Source organism: Notothenia coriiceps, unplaced genomic scaffold (assembly GCF_000735185.1).
Source record: "Notothenia coriiceps isolate Sejong01 unplaced genomic scaffold, NC01 NC01_scaffold00037490, whole genome shotgun sequence".
In the NCBI taxonomy this organism is placed as follows: Eukaryota; Metazoa; Chordata; class Actinopteri; order Perciformes; family Nototheniidae; genus Notothenia; species Notothenia coriiceps.
In genome coordinates, this window is record NW_011370191.1 from 79,943 (window position 1) to 106,820 (window position 26,878).

Sequence of the window (26,878 nt, forward strand, 5' to 3'; positions counted from 1 at the left end):
GCAACTAGTAATGAGGGCGTATAAACAGGCCCACAAAACTAAAAGTTCACCACCTCATTTTATGGCTTCACCACTTTCAGGAACCGTCATATGTGTGGGAGCTCTTTAAGTCGGACTTTCGTGCAAAATGTTAGCGTTAGGCGCGGAGAGAGGGAGACTATTAAAAATTTTATAGAGGTTTCGCCGTACTGTAACCAACCTGACACTCGGTCGGCGCTCGTACCAGCGGGGCGGCACGAACAGCCGACGCAAACCTAATGCGAGTAGTGTTGTTCCGTAGCAATCCATGTTGCGGTCTCTGACATTCGAAAGCCGAAAGGGCCTTTTTAACCATTTTCGGCCGATAATTTTCGGTGGCCGAATATTCGGTGCATCCCTAGTTTATTTATTGTAAAAGCAATTGGGCTATTTTAATCTCACACACACACACACTTAGCTGCGGAATCCGGTTAGTTTCAAGCACCAAACATTTTTCCGGCTAGAGCAAAAGCACCGCATACGTCACGCTTACGTCGAGGCGGGGGCAGGGGCAGGGGGAGTCGGAATCGTCAATCGTTGAGGTTGATGATGATGATTGTCAAGAAGTCTTGAATGTGGCATGTAAAGACTGTAAAGTTGGTAGTAAAGTCGTCCCATTTCTTCCATTTCGTTTCGACAGAGCAAAACCAAAACGAGTAGCGCTTCAATACAAATAGGCCATTGTTGTTGTTGTCGAGGTGAGCTGTGAGGGGTTTCCACGCGGTTTGGCTTGATGAAGCAGGCACGCAAACAGTTACGTCATGACGCAAACGATGACACAATAACGCAGCACCAGTCGGACTCTGGGCGGTGTGAAAAGTATGTATAATGTACAAGGTACAAAACTACAATTTGAGTCGATCGTGAGAGTTTTTTTTTAAATGTGCTCATCTATGCTGTAAATCAGTATTTGTGGTGCAAAACGTTGATTTAAAAGTATTTGAAGGTGTCTAACAGCATCCTACAGAGCGCGTCCAATGTTTGATCTAATTAATGAGGGAACAAAGGAGTGATATCAGACACAGCAAGAGTGAGCTATTGCTTCCAATTGTGCAGCTGGAGTGTCTGTAGGAAGAGGAGAGAGGGGGAAGAAACGTAGCCTTTAATTCTGCTGAATAATGATGATGCCTGCAGGTCTATACATTAAAGCATTACCAGCTGTCATCTTGGCAAAGTGCAGCTCAGGATCTAGCCAAATCATAAATCTGCAACACCTATTGGCGGTAATGAATGAAGCATTATGAAGAGAGATGTGTCTGAAGAAGAAAATGAATGGCAGCTGGCTGACTGACAGCCGTGTTGTAGCCCCCGATTTGTTTCAGAACACAGTTTTTATTCTCAATAGCCTTGCATTTTGATTAAAGATCACTTTGTCAATGAAAGCATGACACCAAACGTAAGTCAGATATATTTAAAGCTATATATTTATTGGTAAAAAAAATGCTGTGTGGTTCTTCTGAAGAAGCTCTTGAGGTATTGACCAAATATGGAACATATTAAGCTCTAATATAATCTATTATTTATTTTGCTGTTGTTATAGACTCAACTTGCACATACTTTTCCTAAAGAATAAATAATAGCACCAAAACATGTATGTCTCTAATCCATAAATATTATGATTTCATATTTTTATTGGGGCTTGAATGTTTAACGTTTTTAGCATTATATGGTGACTGTTTGGCAGATTTGCAGATCTGTTTTTGTAGAAAATGTAATAAAAACAGTTTAGAAAATCCTTTTCTTTTTACCTGCCAATACCAGAGCTGAATTCAGAATCTTTCCTATGTCTTAGTTTAAGAACAATACGTGTTCATCTACAAATCCTACTTTATATTTTTGTATAGTGCATCAGTTTTCACACAAGGTTACTCTTTGCATAAATAGTCTGTAGCACAAACATTTTTCATTCTCAAAGGTCTTAACAATGTTTAGAATACACAAATAGAGTGACATCTACTGTGGTTGTATTTTAGAGGTAGCAAAACAGCATTCAAACTTAATTAATTAACATTTAGGGGAATTAAACCGGCCCTATTGTGCTTTTTGGGTCTCCCTTCAGTGTAGTGTGCTATAGGTTTTGGTAAATGTAAATAGTCTGCTGACTAAAATCCCAGAGATCCCTCCAGAGTGGGGACATCACTGTAATACTAGCAATTCTATTGGCGAGCGCTCCAAACAAATAAGACCTCTAAAAGCTGTTAACCAATCACAAAAGAGCCGGCCAGCTAACCAATCATATGGGTCTGGATAAACTTTTGTAGCCCTTGTTCCAGCGAAGGAGAAAATTCAGTAGTCAAAAAGTCCAGATAGTCCACTTGTAACGCTTTTAAGATACTTAGGCTACATATCAGCTGAAAGAGACAGACCTTAATGCCAGGTCAGAATCCAGCCTGGTGGGGCCGAGATAGTAATATCCCCGAGGGCTAACGGCTGATGAATTTCACAACATTTCTGGACCACTCATGAATCAAGTCTGCACCTCCAAGAGCTTACGTCCTCCCATAAAACTCAATACCAAACAACAGCCTGAGGACAATAGACTGCTCAAGTGAATCTCAACAACTAGGGCAACACAAGAACACTTGGAAAATAAATTACTGCAACACTTTCTTCATTACAGAGAAAGCCAACCAACAAAGACAACATTGCAGCTTCTGGGGAGTTCCGTTGTGTCCCCCATTTTGGTCTTTGGTGTTATTTTTCTGTTATTTTGGTAGATAAGCGACCAGACATTTCAGATTGTGTTCAGCTTTTTTCATCACGACCAGGAAATGTTTCCCACAATCAAAGAGCAACACAGAAGAAAAATCAATCCCAGGTAAGGGAAAGATTCATTCCTCCTCAACAGCCGCAATAGATCTCAGCCAGCAACAAGTCAATTTTTGTTGTGTGAGAAATGATAAAGCTGTGGACTAGACTTAACAGGTTTTTCAGTAAGTAAATGGCTACATTTTATCACAGTGACTCTGAAAATTCCTACAATTGTGGGTTTTTATGCGTTTCGTTAGATTTACTTTAACATTTATCATTTTAAAACCAGACTCACTGTGATGTGGACTTCAAAAACCATTAACTTCTTGGGGAAATGGCTGGCTTCCCTAATGCTATGTGTAAAAGACCTGAAGTTAATGAGCTAAATCATCAAGATAGTCTCTTAACTGGACATGAGGAAATCAACTAAACATCAGAGGAAGTATGTTCTCCCACATTAGAGACAGTAGGTTTAGTCCTCTGGAAAAAGGAAGAGGGTACAGAAAAGGATTGGATACAGTGTCAGAGTCGGAACCCCATGAATTCCTCTGAAATTTGCTCAGTGGCGCATGAAGCCAAAAGCGGATCGAGTGGAGATTAAAAACAAAGTGTGTATTTTAATGTGACTCACAGAAACATGGCTGCACTAGGATCAACACCAATGTTTCCATCAATTGCAGCCGGACTGTTCGGCAAACGTATCCATCTCATCCAACATTTCCTTCCACAAGGATTCCATCAACTATGTTTTTAATGTTCTCTTTGTTGGCTGTTGTGAACGACAAGTATTGCGGCAAGAGTGTTACCATGCCTTTACCATGAGCCTGAGTGTTCAGAGGGTCTCTGTGCTGTGGAAGACATCCTGCCTCGATCCTGTGTGAGAGGTGACGTTGTTTCCCAGAGGTTATAAGGACTCTTATTGCACACTTTTACTTCAACTTATGTTTACTGTATACAAACAATTATTTGATTCTAATATGGTGTAACTTTCCTGAAACCTAATTTTGCATGGGATAAATGTTTGTATTTTATTGATTGATGATTGGTTGATTTTCCATTAAGGATTCAAATCGCCGTTGCAAGTGCTCAATAAAGGCTGACGGTAAGCCATCATTGATGACTTGTTGTTGGAGGGTTTTATTACACAATTCCACTTCCCGCTTATTGGTGTGAGATAATATTGCGGACCCTCAACCGAACAGAGTCAAAGTAGGTAGGGAGAGTTTTAGGTGCCCGATTGGAATTGGGCCTATGACAGGGAGCATGGGAATGGAAAATAAAAAGAGGAAGCGTGTGTGGGCGTTTGTAAAGGAATCAGATGCCATGTGCTGTAGAGTGACTCAGCCCCGGATAGTTGGCATGACCAAACGGAACAGGGCAAGAGACTGGTAGAGTCCCTAGAAACACGGCCAACAGGAGATCACACTTTACACCTTTAAAATTGTGCCATTGTGCACTTTCAGTATGTTCTGCTAGTACGGGACAAACAAGGAAGAAAAGGTTGTGCTAGTTGAAGATACATTCTTAAATATAGCATAATACTGAAGAACCCTTTATTTCCAAGTGGTTTTAAAGGAAAATATCAAAAGGAATTTGATCCTCTTGCTTTTCTTAAGTCAACACTCCTCCAAGTATGCCTGTTGCATTAATTAATTCAGGATATGCACTGTTCCACAGCACTGCAAATGCAAATAAACACAAGAGAAAATAAATAACATGTTTTTAGTATGTAAGACAGCAGAACAATGTAACATTAGAAAATAAGAAACCAAGAAATGTAGAATAAAAACACAATATGCACTTTCTCTTTGTAGTAGCACTATATTCCTGCTGGTCATCCCCAATGTTTGGAAATATAACAGTAATCTGATTGACATCTTTCTTTATCTAACTGTAAAGGAATACAGTTACTCTTTTCCTAATTATGTATTCCTGGTACATGTAATCCATTACTCCCCAAGACTGGATATAACCCAGAATCTTGTTTTTATTTGTTAAAAAACTATCTTTCTGAATATACTGGGCTTTGTACTTCAACAACTGAGGAATCAAACAGTGAGGAACATCAACACATGTAGATTACATCTTCTTATCACAACTTTTTTGTCAAAATGCCATTTTGTTGGTCCCCGATATGTGATTTTGTGGAAGTGATGCAAAATGGCCCATAATGTTGGTGCTGAGATCTTAACACGCGGTTATACATGCTGCTGCGATACGGAGGACATTTGTTTTGCACTTCAGACTTCCTGATGTGTAAAATTATAGAACACATTCATCCCTTCATGTGCGAAATATTACGATAGTTGAAAGCATGACTCTAAAAAATAATCATTCAGCTAATTCTGTCCTATTTCAAACAGCAGCAGTTATATTAAAGAGCAACTTCCAGGTTAAAGACACCTGTGAATAAATGTGTAGGAAAATGATGAATACACTAGATTTTCAAAAAAATATACAGAAATATACACTACAGTGACATCTGGCTTGATGGAAAGCAGGTGTGTAGTCGGGGAGGGTGCACAGCTGATTGCAACAGGTGAGTGGAGGTTGAGCCGGGAGCCAGGAGTGACAGCCACCACGCACACACAAACAACATAGACGGGGGGAAACAAACAAACACAAAGGAGACGGCTGGAGCAGTACAGCCACCAAAGCGTTACCTAATGCAACTCCACACTATGTCTTACGGTGCCGTGTACCGGAGGGTGAGAGAGAGAGAGCAGCGAAGGGGGGGGGGAGAGAGAAGTAATACGGTTTCCTGATAAAGCTGTGGAGAGTATGTGCTGCAGGGAGGTGGATGCACAACGCACCCAGGAACGAACGCTAGCTCCGGTCCTTTTTACTGTGGACTCGATTTCCTGACAGGCTGGTATTTGTGCAACCTGCACAAACACTGCACCATGATTACAAATGGTGAAATACAATGTAAAACTACCGAAAAATACCAGCTCACTAAAACACAACCGCTCAACTCAACGCAACTACTAACTATACCCGCGGTCAGAGAGCGGAGATGTTTACACTTTGTTATGTAATATGACGCGTTTGACGTATGACCTTAAAAAAAAGCCGTTTTTAAGAGCAGAGCTCAAAATTGCTCCTTTCCCTCTGAATTCCTGCCCTTATGTCTCGTAAAACATATCAAATCCTGCATTCACTTTTTTAATTGTAATTTTCAAGCAAGTTTAAGCATAAATGTAGAAAAAAAAAAAACCTGCAAGATGCTCTTTAATATCACAAAGTACATTCTCAGAACTAGTATCCATGGTCCACCTCAGCAGGGGCATAAATCAGCATAAAAAGAGATGAATGTAACTAGAGATTCATATCGTGGACGGATTGAAAGACACTTGGTTCCAATGCATTTATTCATTTAATACTTTGTTCAGGCTTTTCTAGCAATTTCATCCCAATCTTGCTTGCAAGGCCGACATTCAGATTTGTATCTGCTTTCTCGTTCCTTCGCCACAGAAAGTGATTACGTTTCATGCTACGTTTAATAAATGTCTCAATAAACTAAAACAGATTCTGTCAGGAGAAAAGTGGCATGAATCAATTTTGGCTAGATCCTTTCCCCCCTTCCCCTCCTCTTTGCTGCAGCCCACTAATCAACTACGACCATTTCACTGTTGACAACAAAGACGTTCATCAGACAGTTCTTCTCTTCTGTATGAGACAACACTTTGAGCAACAGCCACCTTGCCTGCTGCAATCACACCCTTCAGTGAAACATAAGATGTGGTGAGTCTGTGGAGAGAAACTGCAAAAGGGGACAAAAGCAGTGATGGATGCAAACACTGAGATCTACCTCTATTTAGAGGAAACTGAATGAAGTCGCATCGGCAAACAATAGGAAAAAAGATTCTAGTATAACCATGCCTGTGATGCTATAAAGCCACTCAGTCCTTTACAGAACGCATATAAAGGGCTTGTGCTGTTGGAAGGCCAAGCTGTTCTGAGGAGGTCATAAAAATGTTATCATGGCAAAAGCCTTTATCTACAAAAATTACGATCCCATGATTTATAATTAGCCAGGACCGGCTGCAGGAAGCTTCCAACAGAAGAAAAGAAAAAAGAAAATCCGCACAAAATGCAAGCAGTGGTGAGTGCAAACAGAAAAGTATACCGGTACTCAACAAAACTCTTCGTTTTTGCATAAGCATAACTCCTTAATATACAGCAGAGTAATACAAATGGAAAGGCATATTTTAGCTGACTTTACTAAGTTGATATAAATCTAACTGATTGTGTAAAATATTAGGGAATCACAATATTAGATTTTTTTGCCAAGATGCCAATATGTTCCAACATGTAACTTATTCTGGCGTTTATGATGCAACACTGATACACTCAGATATTTTTTTCTGCCTGATTGCAGAAGACAAAGTCTCTCCTGTAGTGGAATTAATATACAGACATATAATACAGCTCTGGAAAAATGTAAGGGACCATTCCACATTTTTTTATCTCAATCCCTACACGTATGGCAGCCATTCCATTCCAGTGTCTATTGCATTCCAACACAGCGAAATGTTGTCAGTAGATATTTTACTCAAACACTATGAATATTAAAAACCAGAGAAACTGATAATTTTGCAGTGGTCTCTGAATTTTTTTCAGAGCTGTGTATTGCTTTTCAAAATGTACATTGCTTCTTTATGGAATGCCTCCATTGGACTCAATGTTTTACTTCCTTATCATAATGACATCACTATAAAACACTTGCGTTTCTATTGGCTAGTGATAGGCTAAGTGGCGGGACATATCTAAACGGTTGACCAATCACAACAGAGCCGGCCAGCTAACCAATCAGAGCAGACTGGGCTCTGGTTTCAGACAGAGGGTGAAAAGAGGTGCTGCAGCAGCACAGGCAGCATGAGAAAAATAAAGAGCTTTTTGAACATTAAAGCATGGAGACATGTCACAGTAGAGAGAAAAAGAAATATGAACCCTGAAAATGAGCATATGTCCTCTTTAAGGGTCCAGGCCTCATACAAAATGTAGATGAAAGATTGTACGTTTAACTCTGTAGCTTCCAAGTGTAATTCCTATGTTGTATGTTAAAGGTCCCATGTCATGGCCATTTCTACTGATCATAATGCTTTGTTGAGGTCTACTAGAATAGATTTACATTGTTCAATGTTCCAAAATCACATCTGTATATGTGTATTCACTCTCTGTCCTACACCTTTCTTCATCTGAGAGCTACTTTGAAAAAATGAAAGTGGCCAAGAGCTACTTGCATCACATCACTTACATTTCTTCACATAGCACTCATCAGTTGAATTAAGCTATACTTTTGTACACGTGTGAAATTGCAATACCTAAAGCTTATCAAAGATCTTGACTTAACATCAAGTTCCAAGAAAACGAAAATGTCGAACATATTATTATCAAGGCCCACATAGTGAGTACTTCACTGAAAATTCACATACAATCCTTTATCACTACCTTACAAGCATCTTATGGCACATGTGTAAAATAAGTGCATTCACTCTTTTTCACAGTTAGTGAGATGACTGGCGCTGCATGGAGTCCACCATAGAGGTGTATGCTGGAGTGTACCCACTTAGGTTCACTCTAATAGAGTCATTTAAATGTTCATCAGTCAGTCTTGTTCTGCATTTAGATGTCATGACATTCATGTCAGAAAAAGCTGCTTCACAAAGGCATGTAGAACCAGATAAAGCAGATATTTCCAGTGCTGCTTGGTGAATGTTCGTATACTTTTCTACAAGGCTCCAGAAATGTTGTGAGTTTTGCTGAGACTTCAGCTGAACATTATTTTGGAGATGTCTAACCTCCATCTCGGTAGGATTGACACTGAACAGTTCAGCCATCTTTTTCTTCTTCGTCTTGACATGAAATTACAAACAGACAACAGGAGTATTTACAGCATATAAACAAAAATACTGAATGTGGGTTCGCACTTACATTCTCTGTCTAACTGTTACATAAATCCCATGAATGTATGAGAGTAAGTTAGCTTCATCATCTCAATCAGTGATTAAGTGAATAATAAAGTTTCTATCGGGTCACTATCAGCCTGTCACTCATTATTTTCAGGGAGGGGGCGGGGTTTGGAGGAACAGAGGAAACGGTGATTGCGGAAGCTTTTTCCTCCTGCCTTCACAAACGTATCTATCTTTATATACAGTCTATGGTATTTATCAACTGAAAATAGCAAGAGGACATTCATACTCTGCAATCCAAGACTTGATTAAATCCACCAAAAACCTGACGTGACGATAACGAGTGTTTTTCAAAAAAACACAAATCCCTGTGTGTCTCTGTGCCGCAGCGACACGGACTGATTCAGAGCGGTCATTCTGCTGTTGGTTCTGGACCGGTGTTGGTGGAGAAAGCAGACTGCTCCGTGTGTGGTGTCGCTGTGCCGCTGTCACATCTGTTCCTTGATCACTGCGTCACCGACCAATTTGATATTCGTGTCACAGAAAACATTCAAACACAAAAAAACGTTATTGTCCAGCAGTGGCCGAAAAATTAAGAAGCAACGTTATTACGCTATAATCGATAATCGAGCGGTGAGCTACTGAAAAGCTGCCCGCGAGCTACCGGTAGCTCGCGATCGACGTGTTGAAAAACCCTGCACTAATCTATGGGTGGGGATAATCGCAGAGGTACAGGCTTGTAAAAGCAAAAGCAGAGAAGATCTCTGGGCTCTGAAATCATGTTTCTTTACCTCGGTTGATTACATTACTTTTGTATTTGCATACATATAGATATATACTTTATTCATCCAAAAATTGGGAAATTATGTTATTGGAATATATACCGTAATTTTCGTACTATAAGGCGCACCTGAATATAAGCCGCAGCTGCTAAATTGAATGATGTGTACATATATAAGCCGCACTGGAGTATAAGCCGCAGGTGTTTTAATGTTTAATTATCATATGTAAGGGTTCGTGCACAGAGGGGATTGTCGGGAAAGAGATGGCTGTTTGAGGAAGCTCCCATTTATTAACATTTCAACAAACAAGTTGCATATTTGCATAACGTATTCAAGTGTTACCATTTAGTGCAATAGTAGCTACAGAACATATGCTGTGTAAACTGTACTGTATCACATAGCGTTTCAGACACACAAACTTTTCAACTTTCAAACTTAAACGGTGCGCTCCCAGCGCACGTACCGGCAGTGATCTACAGCAGTGGTTTTCAACCAGTGGTACGGGGACAAACTGTCTCGCTCTCGTAATGTCTGTCTGTCTTGCTCTCGTTCTGTCTCTCGTACCACTCTCGGTTCCACTTTTACTTTTGCGCGCTACCTGTCTCACTCTTTTCCGGCCTCCAGCTTTTCCTGCTGGAACCCGCCGCTTAAAGTTGGGGGTCCGCGGACCGGCCATAGAGCCCATAGAGTTAAAGGTGGTGGCCGTGAGCTGTACAAATCCATAGATTAGCCGCACCGTTATATAAGCCGCAGCGTCGAAAAATGGGGAAAGATTAGCCGCACCGTTATATAAGCCGCAGCGTCGAAAAATGGGAAAAAAGGCGCGGCTTATAGTCCGAAAATTACGGTAATTACATGTATATGCAGTTCATACATCAGTGGCAACTTCATTGGTATCTATACAATCCAATACAACTGTTCTGCTTTAAAGCTTACTTTCCTGATTCCCCAAATTCCTAGTTGTTTTTTTTAAATGTCATGGAAGTGTTCATTAAATCAATTGTTAAGCATTGAGGTCATAGTTGGTAGTGGTGCTGCACTGGACTGCATTATCATATGGCGCTCCTACTATTCTTCCTTCCTCATTTATAAATATAGAGGGAAAAAAACTAGCACGATAAAAATAATTTAGTCCAGTTCAACAACACTGCAATCATTTTATTTGTGACAATATCAACAAATAGGAGCTATTTGGCAGAAATGGATTCTTTATCGAAGTATTGCAATTGCAATTCCAAGCGCTTTCGTCAAAATCTACTCTTCAAACCTTGTAAACACCACACTAAAACTCAATTGTTTTCAAGGCTTTCTAGCAACCAACGAGCCTTGAACATACAGTAGGTTCACTTGAGGATCACATGCCTACAAACATCCCCCTTCCCTGCACATTATCTGCATTTAATGTCCTGTTTTTGTTTCTACCAGTAGGTGTCCCTCTTGTTCAGAGTCTGAGCTGATCCCATTAACCCTGAGGAGCTGAAAGGTGTCCGACTGAGATGTACAAACACTGTCAGGGGACTTCTGACGGATGTCCTGAAATGTGACAAACCTTTCCTCTTCATCAAACAGGGAGACCATCTGGATTCTGAAATTACTTTCAACCATCTATTCTAGCTGTGTACGTGCAGCAGAGATTTGGAAGGTCATCTCCTCTGAATTTCATGTGCTAAAAGATGCATGTCATTGTTAGACCTATATATTCAATCATACTTCTGCTTCTCTGCCCTTCTGACTTGTATGGTTTGTCACTGACAAGCTTTGTTCCTCCTGAAAGTGACTACAACTGGATTCAACAACCTTAATGTAGGAGTGAAAATACTTGAAACCAGAGGTGACATTCACACATTTGTTGACAGATCCCTCAGTGACGCATGGGTTTCTCAGACACCAAAACATGCTCTCTTGCACAGGTCAGACTCACCTCTTACGTCTGTGTCTCTTTAGCAGGGCTCATGCACTTTATTTGTGAGAAGCTGCAGCCAGTAAGCAGCAGGGAGGCATGCTGTCTCTACAGCTTGTTGTAAATTACATTTTAAATATTTAACTCATAACCAAACACACACAGGTTCACACCCTGAAGTCAAACATATGTCCATCAACAACCATGTTCTTTGTTAAATAGCCCTGGAGTTAGGCTGCAAACTCTAAACCTGTTGACTCATTTCAAGTCACTCGGCATAAAAAAAAAAATACTAAAATGTAAAATAATCTACCACAAATATGAATAACCAGGGGCATACTAGGTCATTATGTCATCCCGCGTCAGGGCAGCATACTGTATGTTAAATTAAGGAGCAATTGATTGGAGAATAGAAGTATGGCACAGATTAGCCTTACACTGATATAAAAAATGGGCAAAATCACAATGGATGATTCTAAATTGCTGCTGTACAGACAGAGAAATTGTTTTTTTAAATATTTATTTAAAAAACCTGGCACTTACATTACCCACAATGCAACTTAAACACAGTGGAAGGGGGAAATATTTGGTTGTGTCATGCTAGTAGAGGCTAATATGGCCTTAAACGAAAAGGGCTTTGCCAAAATAATTTAGCAAGTTTCCTTGAATTCCATCTGTGAAAATCAGGGGGAAATTATGTGTTTGTTGTGAAGTACGCCTTTACCACATGTTCTAACTAGGACTGTCACATAATACAGCTGAACAAAAAAGGAACTTAGAAATATGATCAGGACAATCTATTTGTCACCTGTCAATTCAAGCCACAAACATAGGAGGAAAAAAACTATTAGACTTAGAACATATATAACCAGAATTATTTTTCTTCTCACTCGCCTCTCAGGACTTCTGTATCTGACTCAATCAAATGAGGCAATTTATCAGATTTTGTACAGCCTTAAAAGACTTTTTCTCATGCAGCAGTAATCCCCAAAACCTAAATACAGACTGTGATGGTGTAAGTCGGTGGATAGTCCTTTTTGACACAGACAAACACATGTAGCTCACCAAGTTGCAGATACCGGCACGTTCCACCTTGCTGACTCCGGACAGGTCAGTCTTGAAGACGTTCATCTTCTCCACCAGGGTGATGAGAGCCGTCTCTGTGGCCTCACCCACCTTCTCATACACCCCTTTGGCCTGCGGGAGAAAAACATGCCAACTGTTTTATAGAAGCCAAGTTATACAGTAAGCATTTAGGATTGATAGGTTGTTTACTTCTGCCTCCACACATGTTAAGTCCTACATGCAAAGTGTTTTAAAATGTAGGTGAGATGAACCAGGATCAATCATCGTTTGTTTCTGAGATGCGGCAATAAACCACTCATGTTTAAACAAGTTTTGATCTGCCACTAACTTACTTTATTCAAAATAGTACAACATTGGTGACAAAATTACCCCTATAGAACAGAAACAACGAGTGTGGGGGAATGCATGGAAGTTGAGAAGAGCCTTATCACTCCTCAGCATAATTACCATGATACCATGGTGATGACTAGGAGGTGAAAAAAGCACTTCAAAAGCAGAGAGAAAGAATATCTAAAAATAAAAGAGAAACAGCTTTGCAGACTATCTACATGCACAAAAACCTATATAAAACGACAACAGAAAGGGAAAAACCCCTAAGCATAACAAATGACATTTTTGAAGTTTTCTTTTTAATCATTGGGCTGGTTAATGCTTATTTGATTAATTTCTTTAAAATCCAACCTTACCTCCTATAATAAGTACATAATAAAGCGAATCGCCAAAATACAATCAATTACACCCTTAAAGTTCCCATGTCATGGCCATTTCTACTGATCACAATTCCATTGTTGAGGTATACTAAAATAGATTTATATTGTGCAATTTTCCAAACTCACGTATTCACTCTTTTTCCAAAGGGATGCACAATGGCTTAAAAATGTGCTACAATTATCCATGTGTGTGTTTTATGTCAATTACCTCATTGTAGTCCAGTGAAGAGTCATTGCACATTGAGCACACGGTGGCCAACTCCAAAAGTCCATCAAAGTCTCCGCACTGGACGGGCTTGTCTCCTTTCAGTCTGGGAGGGAGGAACACACACACGTCACTCACAACAGCAAAACACAGGGGAGAAACACTTCACACTTCGCTACACATCAGACACAATACCCTAATCAATATTTATGAGTGGGGAAGACAGTAAGTTGTTTAGCATTCCAAAGTTGCCTTCTTGGTTGTACAGTAGTAAACTGTGTGTGTGTGTGTGTGTGTGTGTGTGTGTGTGTGTGTGTGTGTGTGTGTGTGTGTGTGTGTGTGTGTGTGTGTGTGGACAAGCAGTGCTGATTGCATGACGACCATGGATCTCTTCCCAGTAAAGACTGCAACTGTTGCTAGCGAGGCTCCCACACAGTAACCCACACTGTGCTGTTATGAAATCGACAGGTTCATGCAGAGTCACAATGCTGTACTCGAGCAAACGGCAAAATAAACAACATGCATATACAATGACCTGTGGAACCCTTCTCCTACATAATAACCAGCTACCTACCTGTAACACTCCACTGCTTCTATTATTTTAAAAGTATTATTATCATATGTATTCTGATATAACACATAATTGAAAATCTGACGCTCTCTAAAACATTTAAAGTGACTGTCATTGTTCCCTTTGGTTATATGAAACCATAATAACATCTAGGATTACTCACTGTGTCCCTGGTCACTGCTGAAATTGCCATAGCAACAAATAAAGCACAGCTAAACACATTTTTTGGTAATCATTAGCACTGATGTTACAAATCTTACTCCACAGATCACATTTCAGTTTGTCAAAATATGTATCTTGTTTTGAAAAAGCATCAGGCTTTCATAAAAAGGATGACGGGAGATGACCTTCTGAGTTTAGTAGTGTAAATTGGCTTTGGTAACATTTGAAAAGTAAACACATATTTTTCACATAATGAGGTTGACAGACTATTACATGAAGTAATACTTGTTGAAGCTGTGACACTCACATTTGTCCCTCAGGGGCATATGTAGATCCAGTTATATTGAACTCATGGAGGCTGCAGCTTGTATCTTCCACCTTGTCTGCAACGAACATCTGGAGAGGAGAAACAAAAGGCGTTATAGTTAGATGATTATACAAAGCTTCAGAGCAGGTAGTGAAATAGTCAAAGTCCTGGTATGGTAAAGGACTCAATAACTATTTACTATAAAAGGAAACTTTTCCCTTGTTGTATAAACTTCACCTCAAATTGAGAGCAAGTGAGACGATATGACTTTTGCTTTGGACACAAGGGATAACTTTGGAATATAAGTAGGGGTGCACCGAATGGGAAATTCTTGGCCGAAACCGATACCGAAAATAGGAAACAGTTGGCCGAAAACCGAATGCCGAAAGGCCGAAAATGATTAATAGAAATATATAATGTATACATTTTTTACCAATGTTGTTCAGCTGCCTGATTATGGAAAGATAGATTATAACTTAACTTAAATAATAATCACTATTATGGGTCCATAAAACATTTATTCAGCACTTTTGAATGCATACAGTACATTAATTCCAAGTCAAGTGCATTTTCTTTTCTCTGTAGGATAACTACAACAAAGTGCATTCAGAACAAAGCCAAGGTGCTTTAAAACTACATAAACATCTAGGCCAGTAGGCCTACAACAAAATAGTGTAAATAAAGACTAACAGCCAGGCCTTCAACAACAACAAATGCACCTATAAGTGCATGCATACAAATGTGCAAACTGGATAAATCCACATGAATGTAACTATTTACAAATGAAATTACAATTGAATGTCAAGAATCTGTAAATAAGGCTGTCTGTCCTCATAAGCAAAGTAGTAAACATTGTATAAAGATACATAAAGTGAAAACTGGATACAAAATCCACAATCAATTACAAATTAAATTACAATTTCAAGAATCTGCAAATAAGGTGGTCTGTCCTCATGAGCAATGTAAACAACATTGTATCATTTAGATACCGAAAGTACAATATATTGAACACTGTGCTGCTGTCATTTCCCCCTAATGATAACCTGAGATGGTGAATTATAACTCACAATGAAAATTGTTCAGGAAAGTGGGTATAGAGTAGACATGTAGAACTAGATAAGCTTATGATAAGCCAGCCTTGTCTACTTATTAAGGAAAAGTGGGAGGTTCTTTTTAATGAACATTAGCTTCTCTGCTTTATCAGCCATAAGTCTGTTCCTCTTCTCATCAAGCACATGAGAGGCAGCGCTGAACAGTCTCTCGCTGTCAGTGCTTGTGATTTGATCTTACTCCGCATATTTGTCGGGGTGTTTTGATTTCAAGTGGTGGAGTAATGCCGAAGTGGTGAAAGTCTTTGCAGTTACACCCCCTCGAGAAATGTCAGCTGAACACGTTTTACAAATCGCAATCCGCGCCTCTTTCTCTGATATTTTTAAATATCTCCAAGCGGCAGACATGTTGGCTGTGAGCCAGCTGCGAGCATGGTCGCGCGCCGTGCTTGTCGCCGCGTTTTGATTACGTCATCACAACAACACGTTAGCTTACCAACGTAACCCTGTTCTCTGACATTCGGTGATATTTTTTCGGTGCTAGAACTCTTTCGGCCGAAAGCCGAAAGGGCCTTTTTAACCATTTTCGGCCGATAATTTTCGGCGGCCGAATATTCGGTGCATCCCTAAATATAAGTAAATGGTTAAATAAAAGTGTAACTGCAACTGAAGTAAGATTAACTGAGTAATGTCAGTTACTGCAGCATCATCTATCCAAGGGGTGTCAAACTCAATTTCATTGCGTGCTACATTCGCATAAAGGGTTTATGGGCAACCTGCTTCTGTAAAGTGGCGTGTAACCGTATAATAAACGTATTATATTCTTTGCAAGCTCTTGCGGGGCCACATAAAATGAAGTTGCGGGCCGGATTTGGCCCCCGGGCCTTGAGTTTGAGACCCCTGATCTATCCTGATGTTTAGCAATATTGGCTAACGTTAGCCAACATAAGCCAATCAGGAGCAGTAAGGCTGTAGCAGAATAAGACAAATAATAACTAGCATTGAATTTAAGAACAAAGATGCATTTATTTTTTATGACCTTAACCTTTCATTTGCAGAACAAATAGTAGGGTGTTTATTCAAACGCTGAAAACACCAAAACTACAGTCAAATAACAAAAAGAAAAATCCCAGATTAGTAGGAAAAGGGGGGGTTGTCAGTATCGAAGTTGTAAACATTTGAAATGTTTTAAATAAATGATCAACAAAACATAAGTGTTGATTATGGCATTATAACTTCTCAAAACTGCACAAACATTCCTCATCTCTCATCAGGTGCAGGACTCATATATGCATTTCAAATATTTCAATGAAAAGATGACCAAAGTAAATAAAATATAACAAGAGCCAAAAACGCCCTTGAACTGCTTTGGGTTCAGAGAGTTAAAAGTTAAGGGGTTGAACTGAAGATCAATGTTAAACATCGAGTGAGTGATTTCATGATGTTATGCTAGTGGGCAGCTCTGAAGTGTGGGCATGTCCTTGAGTTGCCCACACAGGTAATATAACACCTTTGTTGTCAGAGTATGCCAACGTGGAATGGTAGGGGTGATGTAAGAACATCTCGGGCTGCCAAGAGTGGTTTACCGCCTCTGCTGTACCATCACACAGCCCGTGGTGTCAGAACACTTCAAATACACAGCTTAGGCTGCATCCTGTGTAAATACTGGAGAGCAGGACGCTGCTCACAGAAGACTAATTATTATTGCTTAACCTATCAAAATATGCTTACAACTCAACTGATGTCACTTTATCCTAGATCTAAGACAATTATATTTTTATTGCATCACAGATATCACTCACTTCCCTTTTTTGGAAAGAAGAATCCTAAATAAGGTAATAACACATTCCCTTAAAGGAGACTTATCATGCTATATTTAAATGATATAGTGTATGACCATACCTATATAAGGTATATTTATACATTTTATTTTTCAAAATACCAAACAGATCATTTTTTAGCCATGCCTCGTTTCGCTCATTTTCGCTCTATTCCAAGCCTGTCTTTGAAAATTCTGAGCAGCAGCTGACCACGCCCCCCTGCTGTTGAGAAAAATGCACATGTATCCCGATAATGGAAATTCCACAAGGTGAACTTTTGTGGGTGTTTTAATTACGATCTGTAAGAACATGCCATGTTGTCCCATCCCTAATTATGAAAAACTGTCAGAAGGTGCTCTGCGGGCTGGAGAGAGAGTCACCGGGGAGGTTGAGTTCAAACTGCGGCCAAAGAAATTCTGGTGTAAGCAGACTCAAGACATCCCCCAGCAGTCTCTGCACTATTTTCACCAATTCTTTAGCGTTTCTAAACATGCAGGAAACGAGGGAGTTCACAAACTTCATCAATCATTCACACTACCGTACACGCTCCGGTAAACTGCAGTAAAACAAAGCATGAGTCCCAGAGCTCCTGCTTCTCAAAGGTTTCGCTATCTTTTTCCTCAAATACCCCCAAGAAGGGCGATACACTTCTTATGCTAATATATGTTTAAAAAAAACAAGTATCGAATGTATGTAGGCCCTTTCTGCATCCAAACAGTTGAATGATGTACATAAAACTACTCAAAGGTTAAATGACTTCTCTTGACCTCCATTATTTAGTTTTTTTAATAACTCTACACTGAAGTAATATAAAGAGTACACACACACACTGATTGAAAACATCCTTACGACCTCGCTTGACTCCGTTTGAGATTCCATTAAATCTGACCGATAAAAGAATTAATGAAGTAGCTATTTTGTTAAACTTGGTTCTCTACTCCTAGTGAGTGAGTGAGTGAGTGAGTGTGTGTGTGTGTGTGTGTGGAATACAAAATCTGAAGCTAGCTGTCTTCCCTCTGGCACATGAACCTGAAAGCCATGTTTTCGGCTTCTAACAGAGTAATTATTCCTGAACTCAGTTATAAATAACTGTCATACTGAAATCATGATTTTAGCCTCAGGGAGATTATAGTTGGAACACGGACGTTTGCATTAGAAATGTCTCAATCAACAATCAATCAACAACGAAACTGAGTATTAATGTTTATCTCATTTGGATCAGCCTCTCTGCTTTCTGTTCACTCTACTAATCGAGTGCTGAGCTATATTTAGTTAGAAACTGGAACTGATAAGGGCCAGTAATCTTGGGACCCTGTGTCAGCCAAGTTTGAATAGATCGAATATTTTAGTTGAGGTTATGGTTGTGGTTTATGTTCTTAAAGGGGCCCCATTACGCTTTCCTGTGTAGAGTGTTATGGTTTGTGTGCATGTAAATGGTCTGCTAATGCAAAAATCCCCTAAACTTGGCCCACTTATGCCTCACTTCGGGTATTCCTGTTTTTATTGTTTGTTGATTTTGGCTGTGTTAATGCATATTGCACACATTTTGGAGGTAGTTTAAAGTTGTTATTTTCTTTTATGTTTAACCTCAGCTCTAAGTCTAGCCAAAATACAGACACAAGATGTCCCCATTTAAACCACAAATGTGGATACCACGGCCATTACAGCATACAACCATGCATTCTATTATATCAGGCTTTCAATGTGGAGTACAAAATAATAGATTGTACTATTTGCTGGCAGATTGACCCACCTCCCATGTTTGTCATGGGCATTGCTATTTTCCTGATAAACAAAAAAGTGGCTAATCATTGACTTAATGTATACCACATTTTTTTTTCTCTAAGTAAAAACAATGGCTATACGTTCTTATACAGGAATTTAAATGATTAGGAAAGTGGAAAATAATTATAATATTTAGTATTTTATAGGAGTGTTTGTCCTATTGAGAGCAGCTGTTCTCAAGTAAGGCACAAGGGTAACAACTTTGGCAACATAGCCATCTAAAAAGATAACCACAGCCCATTTTTACGCTCCTTGTCAACTGCTGAAGCTTAATATTATGAGCAGTGACTGAAAATGTAATGTTTTGGTCATCAAGGTTTGTGCTGACCACAATCGTTCATCAAAAATACGTTTACAGCACAAACGTAGTCATTCTTTGACAGTGGATCACTTTTAAATATCGCAGAGTGTAGTTAAACAGTCAGGAGCAGCCGCAACGAGCAGTTCGGCGAAGATCTGCAGACCTCCAACTTCTCAGCGAGGTTACCAGATTTACTGTGACCCGAGGAAAACTACACACACCCATAGCAAAATGGAAAAAGTCCAATTATTGCCTAACTTCTATCGTAAAACAGTGTGTTTGTGTGGCTGCACTGTAAACACCAGCTGTTCCTCAGATGCATTTGTGAAGAATTACGTTTAACTGTACAAAAAATATATCCTTAAACAACCTTTAGATTTACCAATAAAATACAGGCCCGATTAGCACAGATCTAGCCCATTATTACATTTAATTGTATACACTGTCATTTTAAGAGACTTTTAAATAGCTTCCCCCTTCTGCTGAATTCTTAAATTTCACAAAGGTCATCAGGCTGGGATCTATATAAGATCAACAAAGACTCACTACAGCACACACAAAGCTGGATAAAATAAAGTTGTTCTTTCATCTGTGGTCACTTTTTTTCTCACTATCTGATCCGTTGTGGTCTCCAAGGAAACTAGGCACAAGTTTGTATTCTTCTACTCACTTCCTCTGAGCCTGTGTGGGGTCGAACACTGAGTAACTTGTTTATACGTGTGCTGTCTCTTCATGTGTGTGAAGGGAAAAGGGAAGTCAGGATACAGAGGGGGAATCCCTGGAACCCTGCGGATATGGGGATACCCACGAGGCAGGGGAGACACGTGATGGTGCCATAAGGGGCCCTGGCTGGGGACCAGTCCGAGAATGAGCACAGATGGATAAGCCTGGGTAAATATTCATGTGGGCATTGAAAATCGTGACGCACAAAAACCATAAAACACAGCCAACACGATGCGGGGCAACCACTAATATTGCTATCTCCAGGAAACACCATGGCCAAAAAAAAAAAACGGAAGTTTGATTTGTCTTTGTGTGAGTGTGAATGTGCCGTCTTATCTCGCACCAGAGAGCGGAGAGCAGCAGGCGAGGGAGTGCAGGTGGAAGCAGAAGGTCAATATTTACCAGCGTCAGCCTGCCTCGCTCTCTTTCTGTTCAGGAGGGTTTAGGGGGGCTGCGGTGAGATCACTGCTGCGTGTCCCTCCTGCCAGAGGGAACTCCCTGCCGCTACGCATTAATCACACCGTTATTCAACGTCATCTCGAGGAGTGAGAGAAGCGAGGGGAGGGAGGGCTCCATTTTGAAAATGGCAAAAAATAAAATGGAAGATCAACTAGAAGTCGAGATATTTATTTATTTGCTTTTCTCTCCTGACCGGAGTAAGTCTTGTCAGAACATAACTAATGCAATCTATGCAGTCTGCAGGAAAATCAACTACTGTCATAACTACAGTCACTAAATATGGCCTAGTGTAGAACATAGCATTAACTATTATCCAGGCATTGTCACATTGGACACTGTGAAAGTCGAGTCTCAGCCAATCACAATAAGCCTCTAGGAATACCTAAGCAGGTTTTCATTGAAGTACATTTACTCCAGTACTATACTCAAGTGCATTTTAAGTTCACTTCCCTTGAATATTTATCGTTTCTGCAATTGTTTTACCTTACATCTCAGAGGTAAATATTGTACTTTTAACTCTAGTACAAATATTCAAGCCCCTTACATTGCAGCCACACAAGGACGATAACGGAAACAAACTGAAATCGCTATCAAAAAAGTCTTCCGTCCACACGCAATAGGCACCAGAAACGTGTCAGTCCACACGAGACAGCTCGAACCGATGGAGACGCTGTAGTACATATGCCGGCCTGTAAGTGGCGCAGCGAAGAAGACTTCTCGCGCATGCATGGTTGCCCTTCTGTTTATTCTCTGCGCTGGATTAGGCAGCAGAGGTGGGCCTTCGCTGGTCAACATGTCCGTTAAAGTTGAAATCTTCCGGACAAAATTCGAAAAGTGCCGGTCAAAGGTCTTCTTTGTTATTTATTGAGCTTTAAAACATTAACGCGTTTACTTGACAGCCCTTATAATAATATAAGAATAATAAACGGAGGACAGAGCCTCTCTTTTCCTCCCCCTCTCCTGACAGCCATGCAGCTGACTGATCGAGTAATGAGTGACCCGACAGTAAAAATAAACATATTTATAACTAGTTATGTAGTTTGAGAGGTAATTAAAATAGCTAAGGGTGATGATCTAACTTGAAGTGTGTGTTTTGTTCCTCTCATCGCTCCATCACAGCGGGCGGAGCTGCAGGTTATCATGCAGAGCTGCGTGTCTCCTCTCCTGTCCAATTAGACTTCACTCGCGTTTACGTCCATATCGATCAAATCTAACTGGAAGCTCCTGCTGGTTACGCTGTCCTGCGAGATACCGGTACCTGGCTCCAAACACTGGGGCTATTGCGTCATCGTTAGCAGGAAATGATCGTTATAGGGCGTAGACACGCCGTTTGGCCCCCCAGAGCGTTTCGTTTGCCTTGGGACCCGTTATCGTTATCTGCGTTTCCCTGTCGGCCTCGTGTGGCCGAACTGTCTATCTGATAGAGAACTGTAGCGGATACGACCGTTATCGTCCTCGTGTGGCTGCAGCTTTAGTTGCATTACTGATATAAATAATGTTATCAACACAAAAAAGATGATCTATCAATATAGATGAAGAAAATATGAAACTTTGGTCCTGAGGAATAAGGATCTGACATTGAACAGGTGTTACTGCTTTACGTCTCAGGTTTGTCATATGCATAATACCTTAGTGATGACCTTTTTTGACCTTTCTGTGTTATGATCACTATTATGCTTAGGAATGATAATTGTTTTCTGCACATATACTGTATTCCCAGACATAAAATAACTAATGGAATTATTTCACTGTGACAGCTGGCTTCAGAATGTTTTTTATAATGGTGAGGGATGTAAAAAAAGAATATTACTTTCAATTATTTCTTAATTATTCGTCTTTGAATCAAATAAATTACTTTTGAACATTTCTAGGACTTCACATTATTTCCTAGGACATTATTATATTCCTTTAGACAGCAGCTGTTCGTCAAATGTATGGCACATAAAGCTGTGGCTGTTCCGATCAACAGCATTTTGGATCGAAGCGCAATGATTATTTATCAGGTCCCAAATGTCCAGATTCTAATAGTAATAATTCCCCTTTTGGTCATCTAGTATCAATCACATTTCATTTATATAGCCCAATATCACAATTTAAACTCATTGCATGACACCCTTTTTAGTAAGCTCAAAATTGTTTAAATTGGGGCTGATATTGCAATTGCGAGATAATGTGTGATATTGGAGGGAATGATAGTTTTCAAAAACATGATCTAGGTGTGATTTCTTTAAGAGAATCTTTACCAAACAACATTTATTTTCTCTGTAGAATACCGTTTGCTTTAAGGTAGAGAGGTGTGTGTGTGTGTGTGTGTTTAGACCTAGAGCCCTGAACAGGAGCCAAGACAAACAGCAGTGCTGGCATTTACTCTGTGCTCGGAGCAAAGATGGCTTGCAAACACACAGATGCACATACTAAAAGACAAAGAAAAGGGTGAGGCTATGTGCTGCAGAAGTACTCATGAATACTTTTGGATAAGATCTTTCCATGCTTGTCTCATGTAATTATATTTACACTATGTATACAGTACACTGAAACCTACCTACAGTTCAGGATATGGATGGCTATAATGTATTTATTCAGCCCATGTGACATGTTGGAAAACCTTGTGTGTGTGTGTGTGTGTGTGTGTGTGTGTGTGTGTGTGTGTGTGTGTGTGTGTGTGTGTGTGTGTGTGTGTGTGTGTGTTAGACTGTAATGCTGCTGGGTCATGCCAGACTGTACTAGACCAGCAGTTATCTCAAAGCTGCCACACAGAGGTTAACATTACAACAGCACAAGGATTTTCCATCCATGAGAAAAAAAAGGAAAAACACACACGGGGAAAAAAAGAGAAATCTCAAAGACGAAAAATAAAAATCAATAATAAACAGCAAACCCTTGTTGAATTAACCTCTAACACTTTTTCAACAAAGAATTCAGAGGAACATTTTTGTAAATGTCATTCAACGGCAGGAAGTGAAAATAAAATACTTAGAATTGAGTTTCTGCTACAATTCAGCCGTTAAGGAACACTTCACCCAGGAAATGGCCATTTGCATATCAAATACTCAGGGGCTGAATTTAACTGTAGCAGAACTAAATATCTGTTAATAAACTCTCACACAACTTATGCACATAATACAAGTCTCATGAATTAGGTTATATTCTCAATACTTCCGAAACACTAGCACACTTTTAGCCTTGTTGTTAAAACCTTACTATTTAATCTCTAAAATCTGATTGCTGAATGACAAAGTCAACAATCTGTTTACCAACCATGTCGTGTTGGCTTGACAGACGGGGGCTAAATTACACTTTATATTAAGCTAACTGGCATGGCCTATACACAGAATTTCCTTGACCCTATTGATACCGAATCACAAAATTACATTTTCCTATGATATTCCTAAATCTTCTGGTTTCTTTTTGTGGTCATTTGGACGGATTCTTAAAATATTTGAATGAAAATGTGTGTTCTAGGGATAGTACACGACTTATTGTCTCTGTCTTTGTTCACCATGGAAGCTCCCCAACAGGTTTCTTCAAGAATGTTAAGTAACACGGGGTCAGTTATTGATATACAAAATATATTTATATAAAAAGTAGAACTATTCCTTTAACTGTATAATCAGCAGTCAAATCAAAGCCTTGCCACTCACTTTGCAGACAGACATCTGGTTGGTGGTGAGGGTCCCCGTCTTGTCGGAGCAGATAACAGAGGTACAGCCCAGGGTCTCTACTGACGGCAGGCTGCGGACGATGGCGTTCTTCTTGGCCATGCGACGCGTTCCGAGGGCCAGGCAGGTGGTGATGACAGCAGGCAGGCCCTCGGGGATGGCGGCCACAGCCAGGGCCACGGCAATCTTGAAATAATAGATGGCCCCTCTGACCCAAGAGCCCCCGTGGACGGGGTCCCCGAAGTGGCCGATGTTGATGACCCACACAGCCACACAGATCAGGGAGATGACCTTTGAGAGCTGCTGCCCGAACTCGTCCAGCTTCTGCTGCAGAGGCGTCTTCTCATGCTCCGTAGCTGCCATCTGGTTACGGATTTTACCGATTTCTGTGGAAACGCCGGTGGCGATGACCACGCCTATAGCGCGGCCTGCAGCTATGTTTGTGCCCTGCAGGAATAAAAGATCATAAGGTGCAAAAAAGTGAGGCAGAAAGATGCAGTCTATATAAAAACATATTTATGTAAAAATACACTTCAGTTGTCACGCACCTTCAAGAAATGTTTTTAAGCCGTCCTCAGACATTTATCCATATTTCACAAGACACATATTTTTCATTACAGTCGGACTTAACTTAGTCAATGTTAATTAAAATGCAAAGGAACAACTCTTTGGGAAACCTACTTTCATCATTACAATCAACATCTACATTCTGGTTATTAAAAAAACATTTAAAAAAGGACTTTCGTTTGCAAAAATGTATTAAAAAAAATGTGATACATTTGTAATGCACCTCCACATACAGTATGTCAATTGTACAATTCTGTAAATGTGGATTTACTGTTAAGGATTTTTTTTGATCTATTTTATGGTTTCTTATTTCTTCTTCATAATGTTCTTACATTTGTGAATAAAATAATTTCAAGTTATTACTCAGAACATAAGAGAAGAGAGTTTCAATTAAAATAGAAAGAATTTAAAATTGATATTTAGTTGCCTTTAGATCACCAGAGAAGTCAAATAAGAATTACAGTCACTAGATTCAATAAGATACACATGACTCAGTGAGCTGCAGGCAGGTGCTTACAGAAAACAGCATGTTCTTTTTGTCCTGGTTGACGGCTCTGGGGTCAGGAACAGGGTCAGTGTGTTTGATGATGGACACAGACTCCCCTGAAAGAAACAGGGTATGAGATAATTGTACCGGGTTAGATATATGTGCAACAGGTGACTATTAGACCAACAATGGGATGTTCAGAGGGAAATTGAACACAGTTACACTTACAGCCTAAAGGGGTAGCAAGTAATATCACAAAGAAAATCACAGACACTGAAATTACACAATGTTAACCTTCAGTCGTCCAAGTCCATGCAATAAAGGTGTAAGGGAGTATACTCCGTCTGAATTATGTGAAAGCCTTGTTTGGAGTCTGATGAAGGTTAGGAAATACCTGTGAGGATGGACTGGTCCACTCGCAGGGTGGTAGACTTTATAGAGGTCACTCTGATGTCAGCAGGCACCTTGTCACCAACTAGAAATAAACATAATAATTATATTTCATTATTGTATCCTATTAGATCAGGGGTGGGGAACCTTTTTCCTCTCAAGGGCTAGGGCTGCTCGATTATGGCAAAAATCATAATCTCGATTATTTGGGTCAATAATTGATATCACGATTATTAAAAACAATTATCCATTTACTTTGAAAACATCCATTAATTGAAAAAATAAATTTGAATAGTATGTTTTTAACAGTTGATTACCCTGAACTTTAAGTAGGTATAATTCAACTGAAAAACCAATAAAAAAATAAATAATAATAATCGTTTTATTTCGATTGTGTTGTTTTAATAATCGTTGCAAGCCAAAATCGTAATTGCGATTAACATACGATTAATTGAGCAGCCCTATCAAGGGCCATTTCAATTTTCACAACATCCTCCGAGGGCCGTACAAATGATTGAACTCAACCTCTGCTTAAAAATACTAAAATCACAGCCCATTAATTTGGCCTTTCTTTCATGCTGTGCAAAGAAAAAGCAACTTCTTAATCCAGATATTTTACCATGACTGTCGCATCGATCAGAACAACACAAGATGTGTGTACATTATTAGTATCCTAATCCATGGTGAACATGATTTAAGTGGGGTGGGGGTCTCACTCCCTCTCCTCTAAAAGAATTTTTTTTTTGTGTGGCACAATTGTGTGGGCCTATTTTGTCCCTAGAACCCGGTGTCTTTTAACCTGTCAAACAACTCTCCACAGAGGGCAAGGGGCAAGTACATCTGTTTTTATGGCGCTGCTTTTGAAACGAACCCCATGATTTTTCTTTATAGTGCTAGAGTCTTGAAAAAATGTCGGGAGCTTGTTACCCAGTCATTTGGAACGGTATGATTGGGAGTGTGTGCACTGATATGGTACAACTGTGGGGTTATTCTGCTACTGTTACCTTGGTCGTGAGTGCTCATCTTTTTTGGTTTAGTAGGAAATGTCTCATAGAGTGTGATGTCTCTTTTTGAAGGCTATACGTTTCTTGTGAGAATCGCTATTCTCATGTGTCTTCTTGACATCGTATTCACCGCCATGTGAAATAGAAAATAATATTGGCAAAGATCCCTTTTGTTGTATGGGCAAAAAAAAAAAAAAATTTCTTTTTCTTCTTAGCTGTAGATTTCC

At 39.8% G+C, this 26,878-nt stretch overlaps 2 protein-coding genes across 2 annotated transcripts in view; both read right to left on the reverse strand.

Annotated features, from left to right (window-relative positions):
• The window catches only part of tmem104 (transmembrane protein 104), a 26,489-nt gene extending 26,201 nt beyond the window's left edge, over positions 1–288 (reverse strand). Inside the window, exon 1 of the mRNA XM_010797146.1 lies at positions 190–288. Coding sequence (XP_010795448.1) covers positions 190–288 — 99 coding nt within the window. The remainder of the gene's footprint in view (positions 1–189) is intronic.
• A 2,324-nt stretch (positions 289–2,612) lies between these two features.
• LOC104967638 (sarcoplasmic/endoplasmic reticulum calcium ATPase 1-like) lies at positions 2,613–26,670 on the reverse strand. The gene is made up of 8 exons (XM_010797147.1): positions 26,652–26,670; positions 25,652–25,732; positions 25,288–25,373; positions 24,186–24,650; positions 14,408–14,496; positions 13,371–13,473; positions 12,419–12,563; positions 2,613–2,635 (listed from the first exon to the last, which is right to left on the reverse strand). The coding sequence occupies exons 1-8, from the start codon at positions 26,668–26,670 to the stop codon at positions 2,613–2,615; spliced, it is 1,011 nt and encodes a 336-aa protein (XP_010795449.1).
• Positions 26,671–26,878: the final 208 nt, after the last annotated feature.